Raw genomic sequence first — 24,330 nt, 5'->3', positions numbered from 1 at the left:
ATATCTCCCTTTATGTCTGTTAATATTTGTTGTATGTATCTGGGTGCTCCTGTATTGGGGGCATATATGTTGACGATAGTAACATCCTCACCTTGGATGGATCCCTTAATCATTAAGTAGTGTCCTTCTTTGTCTTTCTTTATGTCTTTTGTTTTAAAGTCTATTTTGTCTGATTTGAGTGTTGCGACTCCTGCTTTTCTGTCATGTCTATTGGTGTGAAATATTTTTCCCCATCCTTTCACCTTCAATCTATATGTATCCTTTGTCCTAAGGTGAGTTTCCTGTAGGCAGCATATTGAAGGTTTTTGCGTTTGTATCCACTCAGCCACTCTGTGTCTTTTGATTGGGGCGTTCAGTCCATTAACATTTAAGGTGATAATTGATGGATGATTATTTATTGCCATTTGAACATCATGTTCCAGTTGATTCTATGGTTCTCCATTCTTCCAATCTTTTTTTTTTTTCTTTTGGTTGGATGGTCTCCTGTTATTACCTGCTTGAGTGTATTTTTTTTTTCATTTTTTGCAAATGCAATATTTGGTTTTGGCTTGTGGTTGCCCTGTTTTTTAAGTATGCTAACCCCTTCCCATAATTGTGTGTTTTAGCCTGATGGTTCCATAAGTTCAAACACGTCATTACTATATTAAAATTAAGAAGAGAAACATACAAACAAGCAAAAAGGGTTATCTACTTCCTAACATCCCTTGCCCACATTTTATGGTTTTGATGACTCTTTTTTATTGTTTTCTTTTTAATTTTATTTTGTTTGAGGCCTGTTCATGATTAAATCTGTATGATGGCTTATTTGAGTGACTGCTCTCTGATTGCGGTTTCCTCAGTCCTAGTTCTTCCTCTTCTTTTTGTTTTTTTTTCCTTTTCTTTTTTCTTCCCGTTCCTTCCTTTCTTTTTGGTTTAGAGAATCCCTTTCAATATTTCCTTTAACCTTGGTTTTGTGTTGCAGTATTCTTTAAGTTTTTGTTTGTTGGAAAACATTTTTATTTCCCCTTCTATTTTAAATGATATTCTTGCTGGATAGAGTATTCTAGGCTGCATATTTTTTCCTTTTAGCACTTTCAATATCTCTTGCCATTCCCTCTTGGCCTGTAGTTTTTCTGTAGAGAAGTCAGCTGATAATCTTATGGGGGTTCCCTTGTAGGTAACATTCTGCTCTTCTCTGGCTGCCTTGAGGATCCTCTCTTTATCACTAACTTTTGCCATTTTTATTATGATGTGTCTTGGTGTGGGTGTATTTGGGTTCAGTTTGTTTGGGGCCCTCTGTGCTTCTTGTATCTTGAACCCAGCATCCTTTAGATTTGGGAAGTTTCCAGTGATAATTTCTTCAAATATACTTTCCATCCCCTTATCTTTTTCTACTCCTTCTGGAATTCCTATTATGCATAGATTGGCTCGCTTTATATTATCCCATAGGTCTCTTATATTGCTTTCCAGTTTTTTGATTCGGTTTTCTGTCTGTTGACTGGATTGAGTGATTTCCATTATTCTATCTTCCATATCACTGATTCGTTCTTCTGCATTATTCATTCTGGTTTTTACTGCCCTTAGTTCAGTTTGTGTCCCTGCCAATGAATGTTCTAGTTTTTCTTGGCTCCTCCTTATATTTTCTAGTTCCTTTCTGAGGGTATCTGCATTACTGTTCATATCTTCTTTTAATTCCTTCAGTATCTTCACTATTTCTCTTTTGAACTCCAGGTTTGTCAGACTGCAGAGATGTGTTTCATTGTTGACTGCTTTAGGTGAGTTCTCCTGTTGGTTTGACTGAGGGTGGTTTCTCTGCTTCTTCACCTTGCTTGTTGTTTTCTTTCTCCTAAGGGAGTTGTACTCTCCATTATCGGGCAGTGTTTGCCTTGTCACTGCCGTGGAATGTTTCCTGAGGGCTGGCGTTGTTGGTCAATCTTTTTTGAGGCAGTGTGGCTTTTCTGGAATGTTGATGGGGCTAACAGTGTTTCTTTGAAGCAAAGGAGGACTTCCTGAGGGCCGACAGGACTGGGAGGTCCACACCACGATGGCAGCAGATTTCACTCAGTCAGGCAGAGCTTGCTCTGGTGTTTTTAGTCCGTGGGGTTCTTTCAGGGGGTTGGCGGTGTTGGGCAGCTGTTCCTCAGGAGTGCAGCACCCCCTGGGGGCTGAAGCAGCTATCTGGGTCACTGAGAACCTAAGAGGCTCTTCCCTAGGGCAGCCCAACTCAGAAGGACAGCCTGCGAATGTAGGTGGATCTTTTCACAGTCTGGCCAAGCTTGTTGCAGCTTTTCTGGGCTGCAGGGGCTCTTCCAGGGGGCTGGTGGTTCCGAGCAGCTATTCTGAGGGAGTGGGGCACCCCCTGGGGGCTTGGGCGGGTGGCAGGGCCACTGGAAAACCAAGAGGCTCCTGCCCAGGGCAGCCCGACTCAGAAAAACCATCCGGGAATTAGGCAGATCTATTCACTGCCTGGCTAGGCTTGTTCTAGCTTTTCTGGGCTGCAGCCCTTTTCTCGGGGGCTGGTGGTGTTTGGTGCTGCTCTGTGGGGGTGTAGCCCCTCCAAAGGGCAAGCAGACCTGTGCAGGGACAGCCCCTGTGGTGGTAGGCTTCAGGCAATTGTTGAGGCCAGCCCTCCTGGATGGCAGGCAGCCCCAGGTCCGGTGAGAGCATAGGGGGTGGCGGGGGTGGGGGAGGGGATGCACTGGGAAGCACAGCTTTCAGCTAGTTAGCGGGCCTGTAAGCTTGCTGTGGCGTGGGGGGTATTCTATGGGGACCCACCCCTTCTTCTCTCCCCTCCCCAGCATGGGCGCAGACCGGGCTCTTTTCCCAGGTTCCCTCTGATGCGGCTTTCCACTTCCCCACCCCTAGAGTATTGCTCCCTTCCTCTGCGACAGCTTTGTTTTCTAGTCTCCCAGGCAGTCTCTGCCCAGTCAAATGGTTTCTAGACCTCCCAAGCAGTTTCCGCTCCGCCCCGCCCCCCAAGCCTGGGGACTATCCTCTGGAGCTTGGTCTCAGTGCCCAGCCCCCACCCAGGCGTCTCAATTTTTGGTGACTGTGCCCATAGTTCAGATGGTCCCTTCGGTTCTTGATCGGCTTTTCCATTCTCCAACTTACTGCTACACTCTTCTCTGCATCTGGAGATTCCTCCGGTTCATTTGATCTTTCCCCCGTGTAGGTGACTTTCCAGGGTGCAGGATCCCTTTCTCCTCCGCAGTTCCCTTTAGGGAGCGCCCGTCCCGCTTGGATTCACCTTCTCTCACTCTCCTCTTTTCTCCCGTTCTGCCCCGTAATGTCACGAACTTCTTGCCGTTATTGGAGTTTAGGTTCTTCTGCCAGTGATTTGTTGCTGTTCTGTGCGAGTCATTTATTCTGTAGATGTGCTTTTTTTTGTTGTGTTTGTGGGAGAGTGCGAGCGTGTCCCCCTACTCCTCCACCATCTTGTCCCAAATCAGAAATATTGTTGATAAAAGAAAAAAAATTGCTGGTTTTCCTTGAAAGGAATCATGGCAAATGTTGAGAGTTTGTTACTTGCTTTGGCAACACTAGGTGATAAAATAAAAGTGGGCATTCATTCTTTTCCTCCATGAGAAGGTGAGGGAACTAGGATGGTGGCCACAATTGGAACTTGATATTTCCCACTCACCTCCTTCCCCAGCAGACCAAGAGAGGAGCAAGAGGAGAGAGAACCAGAGCAGCACTGTCTGAATTCCTCCTCCTGGGGCTCCCCATCCAGCCAGAGCAGCAGGGTGTGTTCTTTGCCCTGTTCCTGGGCATGTACCTGACCACAGTGCTGGGGAACGTGCTCATCATCCCACTCATCAGGCGGGACCCTCGCCTCCACACCCCCATGTACTTCTTCCTCAGCCACTTGGCCCTCATGCATGTCTCCTTTTCATCAGTCACTGTCTCTAAGATGTTGATGAACATGCAGACTCTTGATCAATCCATTCCCTATGCAGGGTGTGTAACACAGACATATTTTTTCTTATTTTTTTGTTGGTATTGATAACCTTATTCTTGCATTGATGGCCTATGACAGGTATGTGGGTATTTGTCACCCTCTACACTATGCAATCATGAGGGAAGAGCTGTGTATTTGTCTGATGTCTGGATTCTGGCTACTCTCCTATGCCTATGCTGTGACCCATTAGTTCATTCTTATAGGGTTGAGTACTATTCTATTCAATATGTGTACCACATCTTCTTTATCATTTATCTGTTGAAAGACATTAAGTTTGCTTCCATGTCTTGGCTTCTTGCCTTCCAAAGCTACAACATTCAGTTAAGATTCTATTGTTTACTTTTAGTAAAGTCCCAAATGCTTATCTTTGCAATGCAGTATCAGGTGAATAAAGTACATTTGATGGTTTTCTGTGCTGTGATTCCACCTGTTGCAGTTACTTGTGTGTATCTTTGCACATTTATATAATGTATACTTCTGTTTTGTTATGGTTAAAAAGTGTGAAAAAATATTTATTTGGGAGGTTCCCATCATGGCTCAGTGGTTAAGGAGTTATATTTGTGGCTCATTGGTTAATGAATCTGAGTAGTTTCCATGAAGACACAGGTTCAATCCCTGGCCACGCTCAATATTTTAAGGATCCAGCATTGCTGTGAGCTCTGGTGTGGATCGCACATTTGGCTTGGATCCCACATTGCTGTGGCTGTGGTGTAGGCTGGCAGCTACAGCTCTGACTCAATCCCTAGCCTGGGAAGCTCCATATTCCACTGGTGCAGCCCTAAAAATACAAAAAAAAAGAATATTTAATTGAACCACTGTGAAGATTTAATTTGAAAGTATGTGGAAAACCCTTGGAACAGTACCTGGAAGTATTACCATTTGTTTGCAAACCTGGATTGGACATTTTCAAAATAGGGGATTTTAAGTAACTCAAAACCTGTAGGGTGCAATGAACTATTTTGAAAGACCATGACATAGTTTCAGTAAATCTCTTCAAATGTAAGGACTTTCATATCCTTTTTAAGAGGAAAGGAATGATTGATGCCTCTTACCTGGTGCCCTTTCCCCATTTTCAACTGAGCAAATTACAGAGGTTTGAGCCTGGCATGATGAAAAGATGCAAACTTGAACTCAGAGACTTCTCAGTCAACAACGGAGAAGTCTGTTGACTCCCATGTACTCAATATGGGAAAAAGCAGTTGTTCCTTAATTTTTTATTGAATAAAGAATGAATGTCCATTGGTTTCTGTGGGAAAAGACTTCATTAATGTGAGGGTTTGATGTGTTGTTGGAGCCAGAATTGGAAAGACTGATTCATTCACCAACAATTAAGAGAAATAAAGGGAAAGTAGCAAAAATTAAGACTTTTCATAGGACAGAGGACATAACTATAATCTTATGGCATGTTTATTGACATTTCCCACTTTGCCAATTCCCATCTGAGGCAAGAAAAGCATGAGGAGGGAGAACCAGAGCAGTGTGTCTCAGTTCCTCCTCCTGGGGCTTCCTCATCTGGCCAGAGCAGCAGGACATAATCTTTGCCCTCTTCCTGGGCTCATACCTGACAACCTGCTCATCATCCTGCTTGTCAGGCTGGACCCTTGCCTCCACAACCCCATGTACTCCTTCCTCATCACTTGGTCCTCACAGATGTCTCCACTTCAATTGTCACTCTTCCAGAGATGCTGGTGAACATGCAGACTCAGCAACAATCAATCCCCTATGCAGGGTGCATTTCCCAGATATATTTTTTTTACGTTTTGTTTTCTTGACAATTTCCTTCTCACAGTGATGGCTTATGACAGGTATGTGGCCATATGTCAGCCTCTCCACTACAGCACCATACTGAGGCAGGAACTGTGTGTCTCCTTAGTATCTTGGGTCCTGGTTCCTCTGTTGTATCTATGCCCTGTTACATACCCTCCTCTTGGTCCAATTGTCCTTCTCTGTGGACAATACCATCCCCCACCCCTGAAACCTCATTGCCCTCCTGAAGTTGAGCTGTTCAGACACCTCCCTCAATGAGCTGGTCATCTTTCCTGTGGGAGGAAGCCTTTTAATCCTGCCTTGGTTTAGTATCTTGGGCTCCTATATTCACATAGGGCCCACACTTTTGAGTGTCTCTTCCACCAAGAGACTCTTTAAAGTTTGTTCCACCTGTGGCTTCCATCACTTTGCAGTGTCTTTATACTACAGGACACTTGCTAATGTTTCCTTTTTCTCCTCATCTTGGGACTCCAGTGACAAAGATGTTACTACTTCTGTTGTATATGCAGTAGTCACTCCCATGCTGAACCCCTTCATCTACAGCCTCAGAAACAGAGACATAAAGGAGTCCTTAGAGATATTTGTCAATATGCCTATCTTCTTGAAGTGCCAATCTCTAAATCCTCACATTGTAGTCATGAGCACAGTGAGATCATCTCCTAAACTATCATATTGTTATCATCTCTGTAACTTCAAGTGAATATGCATTCAACAATCACATATTTGTTAATATGTCAATAAGGTCCAGCTTTTTCTTTCATTGCCAATGTTCCTTATCTTTATTTTTTTCTGCTTCTTCATCATATTATAATATATTGCCAAGACCAGCTCAGCAGGATGGGGCTGAAGAATGGGTCTTGTGAAACTTAAGGAAAAAATTAACATAAAACAAGACACACTGCTTTTATTGTGTTTTTTAGGATTATGTCACACGAGAAGGGGGTTGTAGGTGCAGGATATAGGTTTTTTTTAAAGTTATTTTAAAGGTCACATAGCCAGTTGCTGATTAAGCTTTTATTCTGAACTTTAGGCATTTAACAATCACTAGAATTTGAGGAAGCTTGGTGTCAGCTATCTATGCATAGCATCTAGAGAATCACCATTGTGCTTCTGCAGCCAGTGTGCCTATCTGCAGCAACTGGCAGTGCCTAGGTTTGCACCTTGGTTCTTCTTTGCTAATGCATATCCAGCTAACAATCCCTCATAAACCCCTTGGGGCTATGGGGCTCCTCTTTTATTCTTAAGAGCACGTATCATGTTGTGCAAAGGGCATGCCAGTTGGCACAGGTCCCACTTGCCTAGACCAATGCATTAAGTCCTCATTCAGGTGACCCAATGAATAAATTATGCCTCTAGGCCTTTGTTCTTAAGCTTAAGTCATGCACCATCACTGTGACTGTTTTTCAAGCAGGAAGATGGGGTAAAGTAAGGCAGGACAAGATGGAGTTTTCAGCAAAGAGGCTAAGAAAATATTGTAGAAACTTGTCTCATGACAATATATGAAAAAAATCCTATGCAAAATATGTCACATAATTATGATTGTGGTTTTTTCTTTTTCTCCTTTTAGATACATCTGTTTTTGCCTATATATTTTTTATACTATGGTATTGAGAACATACCAATTTAGCATCATGTTCTGTTCCTTGTGGACTGATTCTTCTTTGTAAGATGTGCTGAGATTGGCTTGCATTGGCTTCAAGCTGATTGTGAACATATCTTTTCAACTCCAAAGTCAATGACACCATCCTGGTAGATTGAAATCAGCCACAATGGGCATAAATACACTATGGAAATTGGATAATGTTGCAAAGTAATGCTCTTCTATGATAGGGACCTAGATCCTCATGGATGCCTGTCAGGTTTGTTAACTGCTGAGACACAATGGGAACTCCAGGGTTTTGGTCTTTTTATGTATGTTGACCATAATTGTATTTCTGGAGAATTTGATCTATTAACATCCAATATAATCACAATGTATTTGAATTTCTGTTTTCAAGGTTTCTATGTTTTCTACTTGAGATATCTGATTTCATATTTATTCTCACTTCCATTTATCCTTTTTGATCAATAAAATGTATATTTTGTTATTCCATATCCCCTCCATTAACTCATTAATCATTCATTATTATTTTGTTATTTTTTCTGTCCTCTAGTTTTTCCTTAAATTTGTTTTTTATTATGGCATAATGTCCTACTTACCATTTTAACCATTTGGGGTATACAAGTAGCTGGCATTTAGTACATTCATCACTTCTATTTTATTCTAGGGCTTCAAAAGAAAACCATAGAGCACCAATGCAGTTGAGTACTTCATAGCTATGAAAAAACAATGGCAATGATACCTATAAATTAATATGTAAGGTTTTCCATGATATATTACTGAATGGAAAAAAGCATTGCACAAAGAGCATCTATAGCATGCTACTTCCTATGGGGAAAAAAGGGGAAATAATATATACATGTATCATCCCATTGAGCAAGATAAAATACTTGAGGAATCAATTTGAGACTAATGAAACTGATTACATACAGGGGTTGGGGTGGGAATAGGATAGAAAAATGGGGAGATGAGTATATTTATTTGTACAGTTTTGACTGCATTATCTTTTACCTACTAAAAATAAAAGTAAGGTGATTGGAAATAAGGCAAAATAAAATAAAACAAATAATGAGCCTAACTATATTTTGATTTAATACCATAATCAGACTAAAGGGGAAAATAAAGTAATTTAGTCATTATTAAACACTGAATTTTGTCTATAAACTCCTTTCACAATAACTAAAAAAACTGTAAGCACATTACACACTGACCTACATGGTTCCACCAGCCTCAAGTGGCCTTAACATTAAAATTAATTAAAATGACTTTAAATTATCATGTGGGTTTTTCACTTTCCCTATTATATTTCAAGTCTCCAGTAGCCACAGGAGACTGGGTCGTCTCTATTGGATAACAATGCTATAGAGTATTTTCATACTTGTGGAAAGCCCTACTGTACAGTGCTGATAACTAGACCATGAAGTTTGGAAATCTGCAGTTCGTGTGTGTGTGTGGTGGGTTTGCTGTTGCATCTTCCTTCTTTTTATGTTATTTGTGTTTTGGTTGGAGCAGATGTGATTCTTAGTGTGTGTAGAGAAGTTTCTGTGTGTGTGAGTGTGTATGCTTTGTGAGTTGTGTGGGTGACTGGATGTGGTCTTTGCTTTTTTAAAAACAGCTTTTGAGGTTTAATTGATATATGCAAAACTGAACATATTTAATATATGTAATTTGAGGAGTTTGGACATGTGCACACACTTGTGAAGCTACCACCACAGTCAAGGTCATCAACATAGCTGTCTCCTCTCAAAATGTCCTTTTGATGTGGTAAGAAATCTTAACATGAGATCTACTCTTTTAAGGAACTTTTAGGTGCAAAGTATGGTATTCTTGACTCTAGGCATTATGATGTATAGAACATCTCTAGAACTAATTCATCTTGCATAACCAAAATTTTATTTCAATTAAATAACAACACTGCAGTTCTCCTTCCCCCTAGTCCTTGGTGACTGCCATTTATTCTCTGTTTCTATGAGTTTCTCAAAGTGAAATTATACAATATTTCTTCTTGTAGGACTGGATTAATTCACTTAGCTTAGTATTCGCAATTTCATCCATCTTGTCAGAAATGGCAGGATTTCCAATTTTTAAGCAAAAATTATAATCCATTGTGTGTATATGCCACCTTTATACATTCATCTGTCAATGGATATGAGGCTTGTTTCCATAGCTTATCTACTGTGCACAGAGCTGCAATGCACATGGGAGAGTAGATACATCTCTGAGATCTTGATTCCAGTCCTTTCTGATTCCAGTCCAACACCCAGAAGTGGGATTGTTGGATGATGTTGTAGTTCTAGTTCGAATGTCTTGGGGAATCTCCATACTGTTTTCTGTAATGGCCACACCATTTTACATCTCCACCAACAGTGTAGCATGGTTATTGTTTGCATATTTTTTAAATTGTCATTGACAAAAGATTTCATTTTGAAGTTGTAAGTAAGTTGGTATAAATCCATGCAATCCTTGCTTCTCACTAGGTTGAGTATAGGTTGGACAGCGCCAAAAAGCAGGACCTGGGATTTTGTTTTTATGTCACTATGCTTCATGCTGAGTGTCTGTTTCTGTGTATAACACACTCAGATTCTCCTCCTCTCCTTGAATGGCTGTAGAGCAGAGAGGGCCATGGGCAGGTCCTTCAAAATATGTGTATGCATTTGACCTGGTCAGACATCTTCACAGCCTTAGTCTTCCTTTGTCTCAGCTCTAGACATAAACAGGCAGCAATCGACCTCCTCTTTACGCTAAGTTGGTGGCACTTTGTCCAGATGGTTTGAACAGTGTTCCTCACTGATGTTTACTGATTTCCACATTTCCGCTGTGGGGAACAGCGTGGGATCAATTTAGGGATCTTGTCTAGTAAATCAGATGTCTGTGAATTCTGATATAGGTCCTCGATCCTACAGCATCTGTAATATTTCAGCTCCCTGGTCACCTCACCGGGCAAATTCACATGTCCCTCACTTTGCCTGTATGCTCAGAACTGTGCCATTTTAAAGCCGTGGCGATGGAAGGGGAGAGAGAGAAAATGGCAGATATGAAGGAAGTTTTTCTTGAAAAAAATTTTAAAAATGGAATGAGTCAAGTGCTGTGGACCTACTAATTAATCTCCGAGGGCCATTGTCTGGGCCTGTACTGTTTTCTGGATGTGAAAGTGAGACCTCAGAAGTAAACACATATTTTCAGGAAGCTACTTGAGTTTGCTTGATGGCCTCGTGTATCTTTGTTGTCTTTAATTCCTGATGTCTGCTTACACATCCTGCCTAAATAATGAGCTGATTTATTTAATTTTGGGGTCATTCTTCTTTTGATTGCTATTTTTAGACAGTATTTATTGACTCTTCTGATATATTTTCTAAATTAAAATTTTTTTATTTTGTTAAAATATATGTAACAAAATGTAACATTTCAATGATTTTTGTGTAAATTTCTGTGGCACTAATTCATGTTGTTGTACAACCACCACCACCATCAACCTCCAGAAATTTTTATCTTTCCAAATGTAAACACTGTACCCACTGAACAGATGCCATTCAATTTTTTGTCTCTATTAATTTGACTCATCTAGGAATCTTATATGAATGGACTCTTACAGTATTTACATTTTTGTGATTGCAAGATTTAACTTAGCATGTCTTCAAGGTTCATTCATATTGTGGCTGTATCAGAATTTCTTTCCTTTTTAAGGCTGAAGAGTCTTCCACTGTATGTATAGACCACATTTTATTTAACCAAGCATTTAGCTATAAGATATGCATTGTTTCCATCTTTTGGCTTCTGCGTATAATACTGTTTAACATGAGTGTATAAATATTTCTTTGGCCCCTGTTTCCAATTACTCTGAGTATATAAGCAGAGGTAAAATTGCTTAATCATGTGGAAATTCTATTGAATTTTTGAGGAACATTCATAATTTTTGTCTTTTCCTTCCTTCCTCCCTCCCTTGCTTCCTTCATTCCTACCTTATTTTCTACATTCCTTCCATCACTTCTTACTTTCTCTTTTTTTCTTTCATTATTTCTTCTTTCTTTCTTTTGTATTGCTTACAGTCATTCTAAAAACAATAAATTTGTGTGTTGAGCACATTATTTTTTACATGGTACATTAACCTTCCAAATAATGCTTTAAGTAGTATATGTGTGTGTGAGTGTGTGTGTGTGTGTGTGTGCATGTAATAGAGACACAAGCACATATGGAATCTCACAGCAGAGCCATGGAAGTGACTATGTCCTATTTATTACCCCATCCCTACTGTCTATCATGATATCTCCAATTTGTGAAAAAGAGAATGAGCAGTTCCTTATTTTCACTAAAGGGTTTGATTGAAGTCATATACTTTCTCCACATGACTGTGTCAGTGTTCAGAAAAATCATGTTTTGTTGCTCTCACCAGACTGGATGAGGCATCAGTGTGTGAGTGCAGTGCAATGTGATCTGTCTGCACATGACAGAGTCACTCTGAGAAACCATGTGACCATGTGGTAACTGCAATGCTGAATAATTCTAAGTTCCAGGAATTTCTGATTTCTCTTCATTCCCAGAGGAGAGGAAAGCAGCATGAGGAGGGAGAATCAGAGCCATGTGTCTGAGTTTCTCCTCCTGGGGCTCCCCATCCAGCCAGAGCAGCATGGGGTATTCTTTGCTCTGTTCCTGGGCATGTACCTTACCACAGTGCTGGGGAACCTGCTCATCATCCTGCTCATCAGGCTGGACCCTCGCCTCCACACCCCCATGTACTTCTTCCTCAGCCACCTGGCCCTCAAGGATGTCTCCTTTTCCTCTGTCACTGTACCTAAGATGCTGATGAACATGCAGACTCAGGATCAATCCATCTCCTATGCAGGGTGTGTAACACAGACCTATTTTTTCATATTTTTTGCTTGCATTGATAACCTTCTTCTTGCAGTGATGGCATATGACATGTATGTGGCTATTTGTCACCCTCTACACTACACAGTCATCATGAGGGAAGAACTGTGTCTATGTCTGTTGGCTGGATCCTGGCTCCTCTCCTGTGCTGATGCCCTGACCCACACCCTCCTCATGGCTCAACTGTCCTTCTGTTCTGAAAACATCATCCCCCACTTCTTCTGTGACCCTGCTGCCCTGCTTAAGCTCTCCTGTTCAGACACATCTCTCAATGATCTGGTAGCATTCACTTCAGTGTCTGTGGTTCTCCTTATTCTACTGTGTGGCATCCTGGTCTCTTATGGCCACTTTGGGCTCTCCATCCTGAGGGTCCCCTCTACTAAAGGGATCTTCAAAGCCTTGTCCACCTGTGGCTCCCACCTCTCTGTGGTGTCTCTATTCTATGGGACAATTATGGCAGTGTACTTTTCCTCCTCATCAGGCCAGTCCCATGACAAGGACATCATTGCTTCTGTGATGTACACTGTGGTCACCCCCATGCTGAACCCTTTCATCTACAGCCTGAGAAACAGGGACATGACATTGGCTCTGGGGAGTCATTTCAGAAACAATAACCTTTTTGCCAAGTAAGAATCACCTAACCATGTTCTTATTTCATTCCCTGCCCTAGTTAGAAATGCCTACAATTGCTATGTGTTGGTCACCCATGTCTCTAGCACCTTCCTCACTGTCCCTTAAGTGGTCATTGTTATTGGGTCAATCTCTTCCCTTTACTCATACCTCTTGCCATTATTTCTCTATAATCCTAAATATGACATTACCCACAGTGCATGTTCAACTCGTGGTCTTCAAAACACTAAACACCTTTTTGTATATGTGTATGTTTAGAGTTATTTTTCAATGTGTTATATTATTATAACATTTGGCTTTTTAAAGCTTTATTGTAATATATATATATATATTTTGTTTTATTATTTACATCTATCCTTAGGCATTGCCTTTTCAGTTGTTTAATTGATTTTTAATTAATTAGAAGTATAGGTACCTTATAATGTTGTTTTAGTTTAATGTGTAGAGTGAAATAAATAATTTTCAATAAATTACATAGTTTTTAGCATGTATATATGTATATATATATTTATATACTTACATTCAGATTTTTTTCCCATATATATTGTCACAAAATATTGAGTACTGTTCCATGTGCTATACAATTCACCCTTGTTAATTATCTATTTTGTATACAGTAGTATGTATATGGTAATACCTAACTCTTAATTTGTTCATTCCCCTTTTCCCCTTAGATAACCATAAGTTTGTTTTCTGTGTCTGTTTATCTACTTCATTTTTGTGCATAAGTCATTTGTATCTTTCTTTTCTTGGCACTTTAGGACAGCACCCAAGGCATATGGAAGTTCCCAGGCTAGGGTTTGAATTGGAGCCACAGCTGCTGGCCTAAACCACAGCTACAGCAATGCAGGATCTGAGCCACTTCTGCAAACTATACCACAGCAAAGGGCAATGCTTGATCCCTGACCCACTGAAAAAGGTCAGGGATCAAACCCACATCTTCATGAATACTAGTTGGATTATTTCCATTGTGTCACAATGAAAACTCCCCATATCACTTTTTTAGATACCACATATAAATGATATCATATGATGTATGTTTTCACTGTCTGTTTTACTTCATTAAGTATGATAATCTGTAGCTCAATTCATGTTACTACAAATGGCATTATTTCATTCTTTTTATGGCTGAGTAGTATTCTATTATATAGAGCTACTACATCTTCCTTTTTAATTTATTTGTTGGTGGACATTTGGGTTGCTTCCATGTCTTAGTTTCTTGCCTTCCAAAGCTACAAACATTCAGTTAAGATTCTAATGTTTCATCTTAATAAAGTCCAAAATACTTATCTTGTCAATATAGTGTCAAATTAATGAAGTACTTTTGATGGTTTTCTAAACCTAAATAAACTTTAATTTCATTGTACTTTTGACAATAGGGGAGCACAGAGTAGGCAATCCAATTACCAAATTTCCACATTCCAGGAAGACTAAGTTTTTCTCTCTAAATTGGATGTTTGTGTTGTGAACACTCTACAGCTATTGGAGTAATTTTAGTCTGGGAAATGAGTGTTATCTTTTCTCCAGAGATTTCACTTCCAATATGAAAAAGCACTAAATGCCTGAATTTATAATTTTTGCACACAAAAACATCTACTGCTTGACTACTATGTGCCAGGCATTGTTCTATATTCTGGGAATACCAGTTTAAAAAAATGTATCCCCTTGTAGCATTTATATTACAGCACCCCTGATTGAGCTTATCATTCTCATTTTTTCATAGAAGATTTTAACCTTCTAACACACCATAAAATTTATTTTTTTAATAGTGTTATTGTTTCTTTACTGGCCTGAAAGTTCTATAGAAGATGACTTTCTATGTCTGAAATAAATTCCAAGTCTCTAGTAGTAAAAACTTCTATGAATAAATGAGGGAGGAAAAGGGAGGAGAAGAGTTCCCATCATGGCTCACTGGTTAATGAATATGACTAGGAACCATGAGGCTGTGGGTTCAATCCTTGGCCTCACTCAGTTTGTTAAGGATCTGGCATTGCCATGAGATGTGATGTAGTTCACAGATGCAGCTCAGATCCTATGTTGCTGTGGCTCTGGTATAGGCCGGCAGCCTACAGCTCTAATTAGACCCCTAGCCTGGTAACCTACATATGCCATGGTTTAGGCCCTAGAAAAGGCAAAAAGACAAAAAAAAGTGAGGAGCAAGGGGTGCCTGTCATGGCTCAGCTGTAATAAACATGACAAATATCCATGAGAACACAGATTTAATCCCTGGCCTTGCTTATTAGTTTAAGGATCCAGTGTTGCCATGAGCTGTGGTATAGGTCTCAGATGAGGCTCAGAACCCACCTTGCTGTGGCTGTGCTATAGGCAGGAAGCTACAGCTCATAATCCACCCCTAGCCTGGGAATTTCTATATGCTGTCTGTGTAATCCTAAAAAGTAAAATCAAAATAATGGTGGTGGAGCAAGAGGACTGGGATGGGGTTCATAACTTCACACTGTAGTCTAGGTCTAACTCACTGGGAAGGTAGCATCCAAAGATATTAGTGAGGACAGGGAAGTGAGCCATTGGGCTGCCTGGGCAAAAGTATGAAGATCAGCACCTAGAAATACTCTGAGGGGAGATGGTGCCTGGCCTATCCCAGGGACATTAATTGGGGCTCTGTAACTGGACAGGATTAAGTCAGGAGGCATAGTGGGTGATTAATTAAGAGATATCAGAGGACCAGATTCATAGGTCATAGTAGGTGTATTAGACAAGATTTTCCAGAGAACAAATAGGGCGTGTGTGTGTGTGTGTGTGTGTGTGTGTGTGTGTAAGAGAGAGAGAGATTTATGGAGTTCCTATTATGGCATTATGGGATTAGTGGTGTCTCTGCAGTGGGTTAAAGGATCCAGTTGCTGCAGCTATGGTGTAGGTTGCAGCTAAGGATCTGATTTGATCCCTGGCCTGGGAACTTTGCTATGTCATGGGATGGCCAAAAAAGAAGAAAAAGAAAGAGAGAAAAAGAAAGACATTTTAAAGAATTTGCTTGGAGTTCCTGTTTGGCTCAGTGGAAATAAATTAGACTTGTATCCATGTGGATGTGGGTTCAAACCCCGGCCTTTCTCAGTGTTTCAGGAATCTGGTGTTGCTGTGAGCTGCAGTGTAGGACAAAGTTGTGGCTCAGATCCCACATTGCTGTGGCTGAGGTTTAGGCCAGCAGCTGCAGCTAAATGTGCCCCATAACTGGGAAATTTCCATGAGTCATGAGTGTGGCCTTAAAAAGTAAAAGAAAAAAAAAAGGAGGGAGAGAGGAAGGAAGAGACACAAAGAGAGAAAGAAAAAGAAAGAAAGAAACAAAGAAAGAACAAAATAAAGAAATTGTCTATTATAATTGTGGAGGCTAGCAAGTGTAAAGTCTACAGGGTATGTTGGCAGGCAAGAATCCCACAGAAAAGTTGCAGTTTGTGTCTGAAGGCAGGCTGCTGACAGCAGTGTCTCTTCTCTGTGTGAGGTGGTTTTTTTTTTTCTCAAGATCCTTAACTTATTGGGTCAGGCCCATCCTCATTATGGAGGACAGTGTGCTTTATTCAGAGTCTGTGGATTACAATGTCAATCTCATCCACAAAAATACCTCCATGCAAATGTCTAGAATTGTATTTGACCAAATATCTCGGTACTGTGGCCTATCCAAGTTGACATATAAAATTAACTATTATAGTGGAGTTTTTGGTTCTCAGTATGATTTGGGAACCTGCTGTAAGGGATTCTATGGAGGAACAACATGGCCTTACTTGTTTTTGTTATTGTGTTTTTAAAATCACCTAGATTTATGGAGGTATAAATACAAAAAACTTAATATACCTGAAGTATTCCAGTTGACTCAGAAAACTGAATATGATCCAGCCATCCCACTCCTGAATGTATATCCAGATAAAACTACAATTCAAAAAGATACATGCAACCCCTATGTTCATAGCAGCACTGTTCAGAATAGCCAAGACTTGGAAATCACCTACCTGGCCATCAAGACATGAATGGATACAGAGGAGGTGGTGTCTATAGAGAATGGAATACTACTCAGCCATTTGAAGCAACATGATGCAACAATATAGTCTCATTCTAAGGGAAGTAAGTCAGAAAGACAAACATCATATGGTATCACTTACATGTGGAATCTAAAATATGATGCAAATAAACCTATCTACACAACAGAAGCAGACTCATAGTCATACAGAACAGACCTGTGTTTGCAAAGGGGGAGGAGGGGGAAATGGGATGGGTGGGGTGTTTTGGGTTATTAGATGTAAACTTTTGCTTTTGGAATGGATATGCAATGAGGTCCTACTGTATAGCATAGGGAACTATATCCAGTCTCTTGGGATAGCCCATGATGGAGGAGGATATATGAAAGGGAATGTATATGTATAGGATTTGGTCTCTGCTATACTACAGAAATGGGCACAACATTGTAAATCAACTTTAATTTAAAAGAAAGTAAAGAAAATAAAGTAAGTCATTTGACTAGTTTTGACCTATGTGCACACCCTTGAAATTATCACCACAAGTCATCAAGATCACGAACTTCCCTGATGTCTCCTCTCCTGCCCTCTCTTTGCTTCTCCCATCTGTTCTCAGGGGAACCAGTAATCTGTTTCTGTCTCAAGGATTAGTTTGCATCTCCTAGAAGCTTATTTCAGTGGAATAATAGAGTCTATTCTTTACTTGCTGCCTTCTTCCACTGTGCATAAGTATTTTGAGATTTATTCATGTTGTATTTTGTATCAATAGTTCATTCTTTTCAATGCAGAGTATTATTCCAGCTTAAGGATATACTACAGCTGTTTTAACCACTCACATCTAATTTTTAAATTTTTTTATTAATTTAATTTTTAAACTTTCTGCTTATCTTTTTTTTACTTTCATAAGACTTTACTTGTTATTAAAGTATATTTCATTTACAAAGTAGTGTTATTTTCAAGAGTACAGCAAAGTGATTTTTATACACACATAGGTATGTATATTCTTCTTGTATCTATTGCCCTGATCAACTATTATAAAATATTGAGTATAGTTTCCTGTGATGTACTATATTATAAGTCAATTCACTTACAAAGAGCAAATTCATTGATGAACATCTAGGCTGTTTCCAGCTTTTGGTTATTAAATAAAGCTGATATGAACCTTCTAGTATAAATCTATATAAAACTATATATATTCTTTTTCTTGTACAAATACCTGGTCATGCGCTAAATAACGGTTAACTTTTTTTTTTAAATGTTCAAACTGTTTGTATTCCCCTGAGCAGTGTATGAGTGTTCCAGTTCCATCATATCTTCAGTGACACTGAGAGCAGAAATCTCTCCAATTTTAACCAGTCTAATAGGTGTGTAATGGTGTAAACCAGTTTACAGACCTGGAGCCACTTGATTGAATGGGTATCTGTGTTCATTTGGAAATGAATCTTGTAGCACTTGTGTATTTTTTTTAACTTCATGAGTCTCCCTTGCTCCATGCGTGATTCTCATCATTTCACAGCACTTATTACCATTTATGTGCCATTCATTTTGCCTGAATTTTTCTCTGCATCACTTTCCAATTGGATGTGTGTTGTAAGAAAGTGATTCCTGATTATATTAGTATATGTTATGTCTCTAGAGAATATATCAGTACTACATTTGTGGGAACCATAAAGATTATTTAAGGGAATGAGGGAATGAATGAGCTGATGAATTCATTCAACAGTTACCAATTACAATTGTCTGTTGTGAGCCATAGCTGATCTCTAGTGATACAAAGACACTGACAATAAATGTTAACATTTATTTTAAGCTTTCATTAGGTGCTAATTTAACCATTCTTTAACTCACACAAAGGCTATGATTATTTTTTCAGCTGTATAGAAAATGAGTCTAAGTGGTCTTGGATAAATTGTTCAAGTATGCCCTCTTAGAATTGTAAGAACCCAGAGACTTTATTTCCAGAGTATGAAGTCAATCCCCTTCTCCTGAACAAGTCATAGATCTTACCCTACAAAACCTTCCAGGAGAGCAGGAAGATGTGCACATTTTAAGAAATATTGTTTTCTAATGGAAGACTGTGTCATTGTTGGGGAACCTGCAGAAGCCCTTCCACTCCCTGTGCCACACACTGCTGTTGGGAGAAGCAGTGCTTATGACAGAGAGGCCATGGCCAGTGTGGGAACTCCCTGTTCTTGGGGACTTGACCAGAAGCCAAAGTTACCAATGATATCAGGGACACATTTTCCTGTGAAACCAGGTGCAGCTCAGCCCCTGTGGACCCTAATTATCCTCCTTCCCAAAATGCCAGGATGAAGTTGGGAAGTTGCCCCAGTGGACTGCTTATCTAGTCAGGGCCTGGGAGTGATTCCCTCTGGGATCTCTTTAGGATGGAGAAAAGTAAATTTCCTTGCATATCATTTTGAAAGTGGAGAAACTATGAGACAGTCTGTACAGGGCCCCAGGCCACCATGGTTTTCTCTTTTTCTTTTGATCCTGGGTCTTCTGGACAGAAAGTGAGGATTCAGGTAACGGAATGAAGCAGAAGGTATTTGAACTCAGAGCAAAGGAATAGCTCAAAACGAACCCAGGTAACTCCCTAGTCAGGCATGTGTGTTGGTCTCTAAATGTGTGCGTGACCATCAGAGACATTAGGTGTATTTGTGTGTGTGTTGTGTCGTGCAAGTCTATGTCTGTATGTGTAACTGACAAACACAATGAATGCCGCACACTAGGATATACAGAGGTCAGAGAAGCCTGGAAAGTTCCTCAGTGTGTGCTTATTTTACATGCATCTGCTGCTTGTGTGCCATGTGTAACACCTTGTGCATTGCTTGTGATTCCAATATGAATGACTTCTTGTGACAAAAACAGCTCTGATCTAGGATTCTTGAGAGTTTTGTGTGTATACTTGTGCCGTGTGTGTGTATTTTCTATGTGAGATTTGGATAGATTTGTGTGAAGCTGACTCACACCCTGACTCTATTTATCTAGTGAGAGTATAAGCCAGAGAAATCTATAAATCTCCATTTGGCAGCTGTGTGTCTGTCACAGTGTGTGAGGACTTTTGTGTAACAAACCCATACCTTGCCTTTCTTCACATCAAAGATATAAATATCTCTGTGTGTGTGTTTGTGAGACATACTCACATTTTTTTACTCTCCACCTGCCTGAGGCCAGAAACTACACAGGCAGCTCCACAGGAAACTGACTTTGCAGAGTGATTGGCATCCAATTTTCTGTGACTGGACTCCTCCAGCAGGAATCTTGGGAGCCCAATATTTTGACACTCCTTTGGTCAATCCATTTAAAAATGGCATCCTCATTTATGGAATCATGTACTTTGACATTCTTATCTTTATCATTTCCCCACTTAATAGCTTGGTGGCCGTGGGTTTGGCCATGTGATTCTCAGCATCCAGTGCTCTTACATGGGATTGTGGTATTTGCTGAGAAATCTTGTCTGTAAGCTGCTTAGGAAGCTAGGCACATCACAAGTGCTTAGCAAATTGTTTCCTTGTGGAGACCCAAATCCCTGACTCTCTATGTCCTGATTGTGCAGGGACAGTATTTGTTAAGAAAAGCAGAAAATCAGCCCCATTCAATAGACTTTCTCACAATGCCCCAGCCTTAGGTTACATTTTGTCTCCTCTTCAGTACTGAGAAAGTCCCAGACACCTCTTTGCAAGTGGTGCTAATGGAATCAGAGTAGCACATCTGTTTTGATCCCTTCTGTTCCCATTGCAGCTCCTGGGTGTTATTAAGAGCTCTGGTTCTCCTGCAGGAGATCTGTGAAATCCTGGACTAAGTCTGACACATCAGCTTTCAGTGAGAAGCCTGTGCTTGGCAGGAGAGTCAAGTGCCTGCTGCCTCCTTGAGCCCTATGAACTGAGTCAGGTAATAACCCTGAGCAGCTCCCTGGTCTGGAGCAAGCATCTGCTGAAAGATTCTTACAAAGGGTTAATGTCATGTTACTCTCCCAGGCATATTTTAACATTCACCTTTTCACATTTAACATTTCACTTTAGCTCCTCTACTCCCCATAAAAAGAAATGGTGGATTTTCTGTAGTGAAAAATGACCAGAAAACCAATGTTTGAGACCTGGTTCCACTATGCAATAAATATGTGAGCTTGTTTAAGCAATTTCACTACTCCTGTTGGTAAAATGCAGGGGAAAAATACTGTTCTTTGCTTCCCTGACAGAAATAAAGTTTGATGGATTGAATGATACAGAAGGCATATGACAGCCATTGACAAACTGAAGGGCTGCAGGTATATTAGTGTGGACAGTAATCTGAGCAGGAGCACTCCTTAAAATCCCAAAATATTTCTTCTTAAGGTCCTGACTATTTCTCTAACTAAAGAGATGGTGGAACAGTAGGTTCATAGGATCAAGGATTCCAGTATATATTGAAAAGCATTGGAGAGAAATGTGACTACAGCTGCTACTAACTCTCTGATCATGCTCATTTCCTACTCCTACTGTGTACATTGATAGTACAGTTTTGTATTTTTTTAATTTTAATTTTTTAAGAGCTGAACCTGCAGCGTATGGCAGTTCCTAGGGTAGGGGTTGAATCAGAGCTGCAGCTGCTGACCTACACCACTGCCACAGCAATGACAGATCTGAGACCTGTCTGCAACATACACTGCAGCTCCATGGGATTCTTAAAACCATGAGTGAGGACAGAATTCAAACTGGCATCCTCATGGACACTGGTCATGTTCTTAACCCACAGAGCTACAGTGAGGACTCCCAAAAGTGAAGTTTTAATAGCACCTCTCTCCTAGGACTATTGAAAAATTCAGTGAGGCAATCATGGAAAAATGTATTTGTCTGTTATTGCATTCATTAACTTTCCATTATTATTAGTGTGAAGAACAGTATTGGGAAATAGTGCTTGTCAATCAGGTAACTGAATATTTTTTCATACTTTTTACTTTTTATTTTATTTTTTGTCATTTTGCCTTTTCTAGGGCTACTCCCATGGCATATAGAGGCTCCCAGGCTAGGGGTCTAATTGGAGCTGTAGCCACCAGCCTATGTGACAGCCACAGCAACATGGGGTCTGAGCTCTGTCTGTGACCTACACCACAGTTCATGGCAATGCCAGATCCTTAACCCCTGAGCAAGGCCAGGAATTGAACCTGCAACTTCATGGTTCTCAGTCAGATTCGTTAACCACTGAGCCATGACAGGAACTCCAGGTAACTGAATTCTAAGAATACACCCCAATCCTTCAGTATCTCTCAATTCTCAGACCCCATCTCAAGTCTCAGATATCTTCCTAATGATGAATATCCAGATCTGAGACAACTTGTAGGATCAGATATAGATGGAGATAGATGAAGTTACATACACTGAATAAAGGTTTATTTCTTGGCAAGTAGATACACATGCATTTAGACAAATTCAAGTGGGGAACTTACCACAGTGATAGGATATGTGCTCAAAAATGCACCTTAAGACTGTGAGTTAACATAAATTTTAGGTCAGCTTCTTGGTCATTTATGCTGACCACCTCATAATACTGTTAAATTCCTGAACATGGGAGTTCTCATCGCGGCTCAGTGGCTAACGAATCCGACTAGGAACCATGAGGTTGCTGGTTTGGTCCCTGGTCTTGCTCAGTGGGTTAAGGATCTGGCATTGCCGTGAGCTGTGGTGTAGGTTGCAGATGCAGCTCAGATCCCATGTTGCTGTGGCTGTCACATAGGCTGGTGGCTACAGCTCCAATTTGACCCCTAGCCTGGGAACCTCCATATGCCATGGGAGTAGCCCTAGAAAAGGCAAAAGACAAAATAAATAAATAAATTCCTGAATTTTACACTGTTTTTTTTTAGGGAGTATGCAGATCCTCTCATAAAAACAATGTATGTAATTTTTGGTGTTTATTTTATGCAGAAAAGTGTTCTTAGATATTATGGGAATCCTTTTTATAATATATCAAGCTGTGATATTGACATCTTCATGTAACAGAAGCACAACATGAGGCTGAGAGAGATTTAGCCTCCCAAGTCCTACAGTGAGAAAGTGGTGGAACCAAAATCATAACACAGCGAATCTGGCTTCAGGTTCATTTGGTTAGTCCTTGGTCAGGTGTGCCCTTGCGGGTTAATCTCCTGAGGGAATAGGTCCTATATGTTGTATCTATTCCTCCATGTCCAATTAGTAGCTTAGTGCCAGAAACATGGTTGATTAAAAAGAAAAAATGAAGAATTTGCTCTCGTTTACATCACAAGGAATCATGTTGAGTGTTGAGGGTGTGTCACATTCTTTTGCAACACTAGGTGATAAAAGAAATGCAGTCAGCTATTCTTTTCCTCCATTATAAGGTGAGAGCCCTGGTGTGGTGGCCACAGTCATGAATTCAATGTCTCTGATATTCCCACTCCCCTCCTTCCCCAGCAGACAGGAGAGGAGCATGAGGAGGGAGAACCAGAGCAGTGTGTCCCAGTTCTTCCTCCTGGGGCTCCCCATCCATCCAGAGCAGCAAGGCATGTTTTTTGTCCTGTTCTTGGCCATGTACCTGACCACAGTGCTGGGGAACCTGCTCATCATCCTGCTCATCAGGCTGGACCCTCGCCTCCACACCCCCATGTACTTCTTCCTCAGCCACCTGGCCCTCACAGATGTCTCCTTTTCATCAGTCACTGTACCTAAGATGCTGATGAACATGCAGACTCAGGATCAATCCATCTCCTCTGCACACTGTGTAACACAGATGTTTTTTTTCATAATTTTTGCTTGCGTTGATAACCTTCTTCTTGCAGTGATGGCCTATGACAGGTATGTGGCCATTTGTCACCCTCTACACTATGCCATCATCATGAGGGAAGAGCTGTCTCTTTGTCTGTTGGCTGGATCCTGGATCCTCTCCTGTGCCTATGCCCTGACCCACACTCTTCTCCTGGCTCAACTGTCCTTCTGTGCAGACAACATCATTCCCCACTTCTTCTGTGACCTTGCTGCCCTGCTTAAGTTGTCCTGCTCAGACACCTCTCTCAATGAGCTGGTCATATTCACTGCAGGGGCTGCAGTTGTCATTTTTCCATTGTGTGGCATCCTGGTCTCTTATGGCCACATTGGGGTCTCCATCCTGAGGGTCCCCTCTACTAAAGGGATCTGCAAAGCCTTGTCCACCTGTGGCTCCCACCTCTCTGTGGTGTCTCTATTTTATGGAACAATGATGGCAGTGTACCTTTTCTCCTCATCAGGCCTGTCCCATGACAAGGACATCATTGCTTCTGTGATGTACACAGTGGTCACCCCCATGCTGAACCCTTTCATCTACAGCCTGAGAAACAGGGACATGACATTGGCTCTGAGGATTCTTTTCAGAAACAGTAATCTTTTTGCCAAGTGAGAATCATCTATCCATGTTCTTATTTCACCTACTGAATTTAGTAGAAAATCCTTGAAAATTTTGCATTAGTCACCCATATCTCTAGCACTTTTCCTCACTGTCTTTCAATGACTGGAAAAATCTCTTTCCCTCTAGTCATATCCCTTGTACATTTATTCTTCCATAATTCTTCATATGACATTACCCATAATACATATTCCACT

The 24,330-nt window shown here is 40.6% G+C and overlaps 1 protein-coding gene and 1 pseudogene across 2 annotated transcripts; both read left to right on the top strand.

The window, feature by feature from the left end:
* Positions 1 to 3,748: 3,748 nt before the first annotated feature.
* On the top strand, positions 3,749 to 6,404 carry LOC125120946 (olfactory receptor 1J4-like; annotated as a pseudogene).
* Positions 6,405 to 11,858: 5,454 nt separating this feature from the next.
* LOC125121400 (olfactory receptor 1J4-like) lies at positions 11,859 to 24,127 on the top strand. Of its 2 annotated transcripts, none has more exons than XM_047769626.1 (2): positions 11,859 to 12,355; positions 23,185 to 24,127. In XM_047769626.1, exons 1-2 carry the CDS (start codon positions 11,859 to 11,861, stop codon positions 24,125 to 24,127), a joined length of 1,440 nt encoding a protein of 479 aa, XP_047625582.1. The 2 variants fall into 2 exon arrangements, with proteins under 2 accessions (XP_047625582.1, XP_047625583.1); XM_047769627.1 differs by lacking the exon at positions 11,859 to 12,355 and adding an exon at positions 18,469 to 18,504 and having other exon boundaries at positions 23,180 to 24,127.
* The last annotated feature ends 203 nt before the right edge of the window (positions 24,128 to 24,330 follow it).

This window comes from Phacochoerus africanus, chromosome 2 (assembly GCF_016906955.1).
Source record: "Phacochoerus africanus isolate WHEZ1 chromosome 2, ROS_Pafr_v1, whole genome shotgun sequence".
In the NCBI taxonomy this organism is placed as follows: domain Eukaryota; kingdom Metazoa; phylum Chordata; class Mammalia; order Artiodactyla; family Suidae; genus Phacochoerus; species Phacochoerus africanus.
The sequence above is the reverse complement of the archived record's forward strand: the minus strand, read 5'-3'. Positions and strand labels throughout refer to the sequence as shown.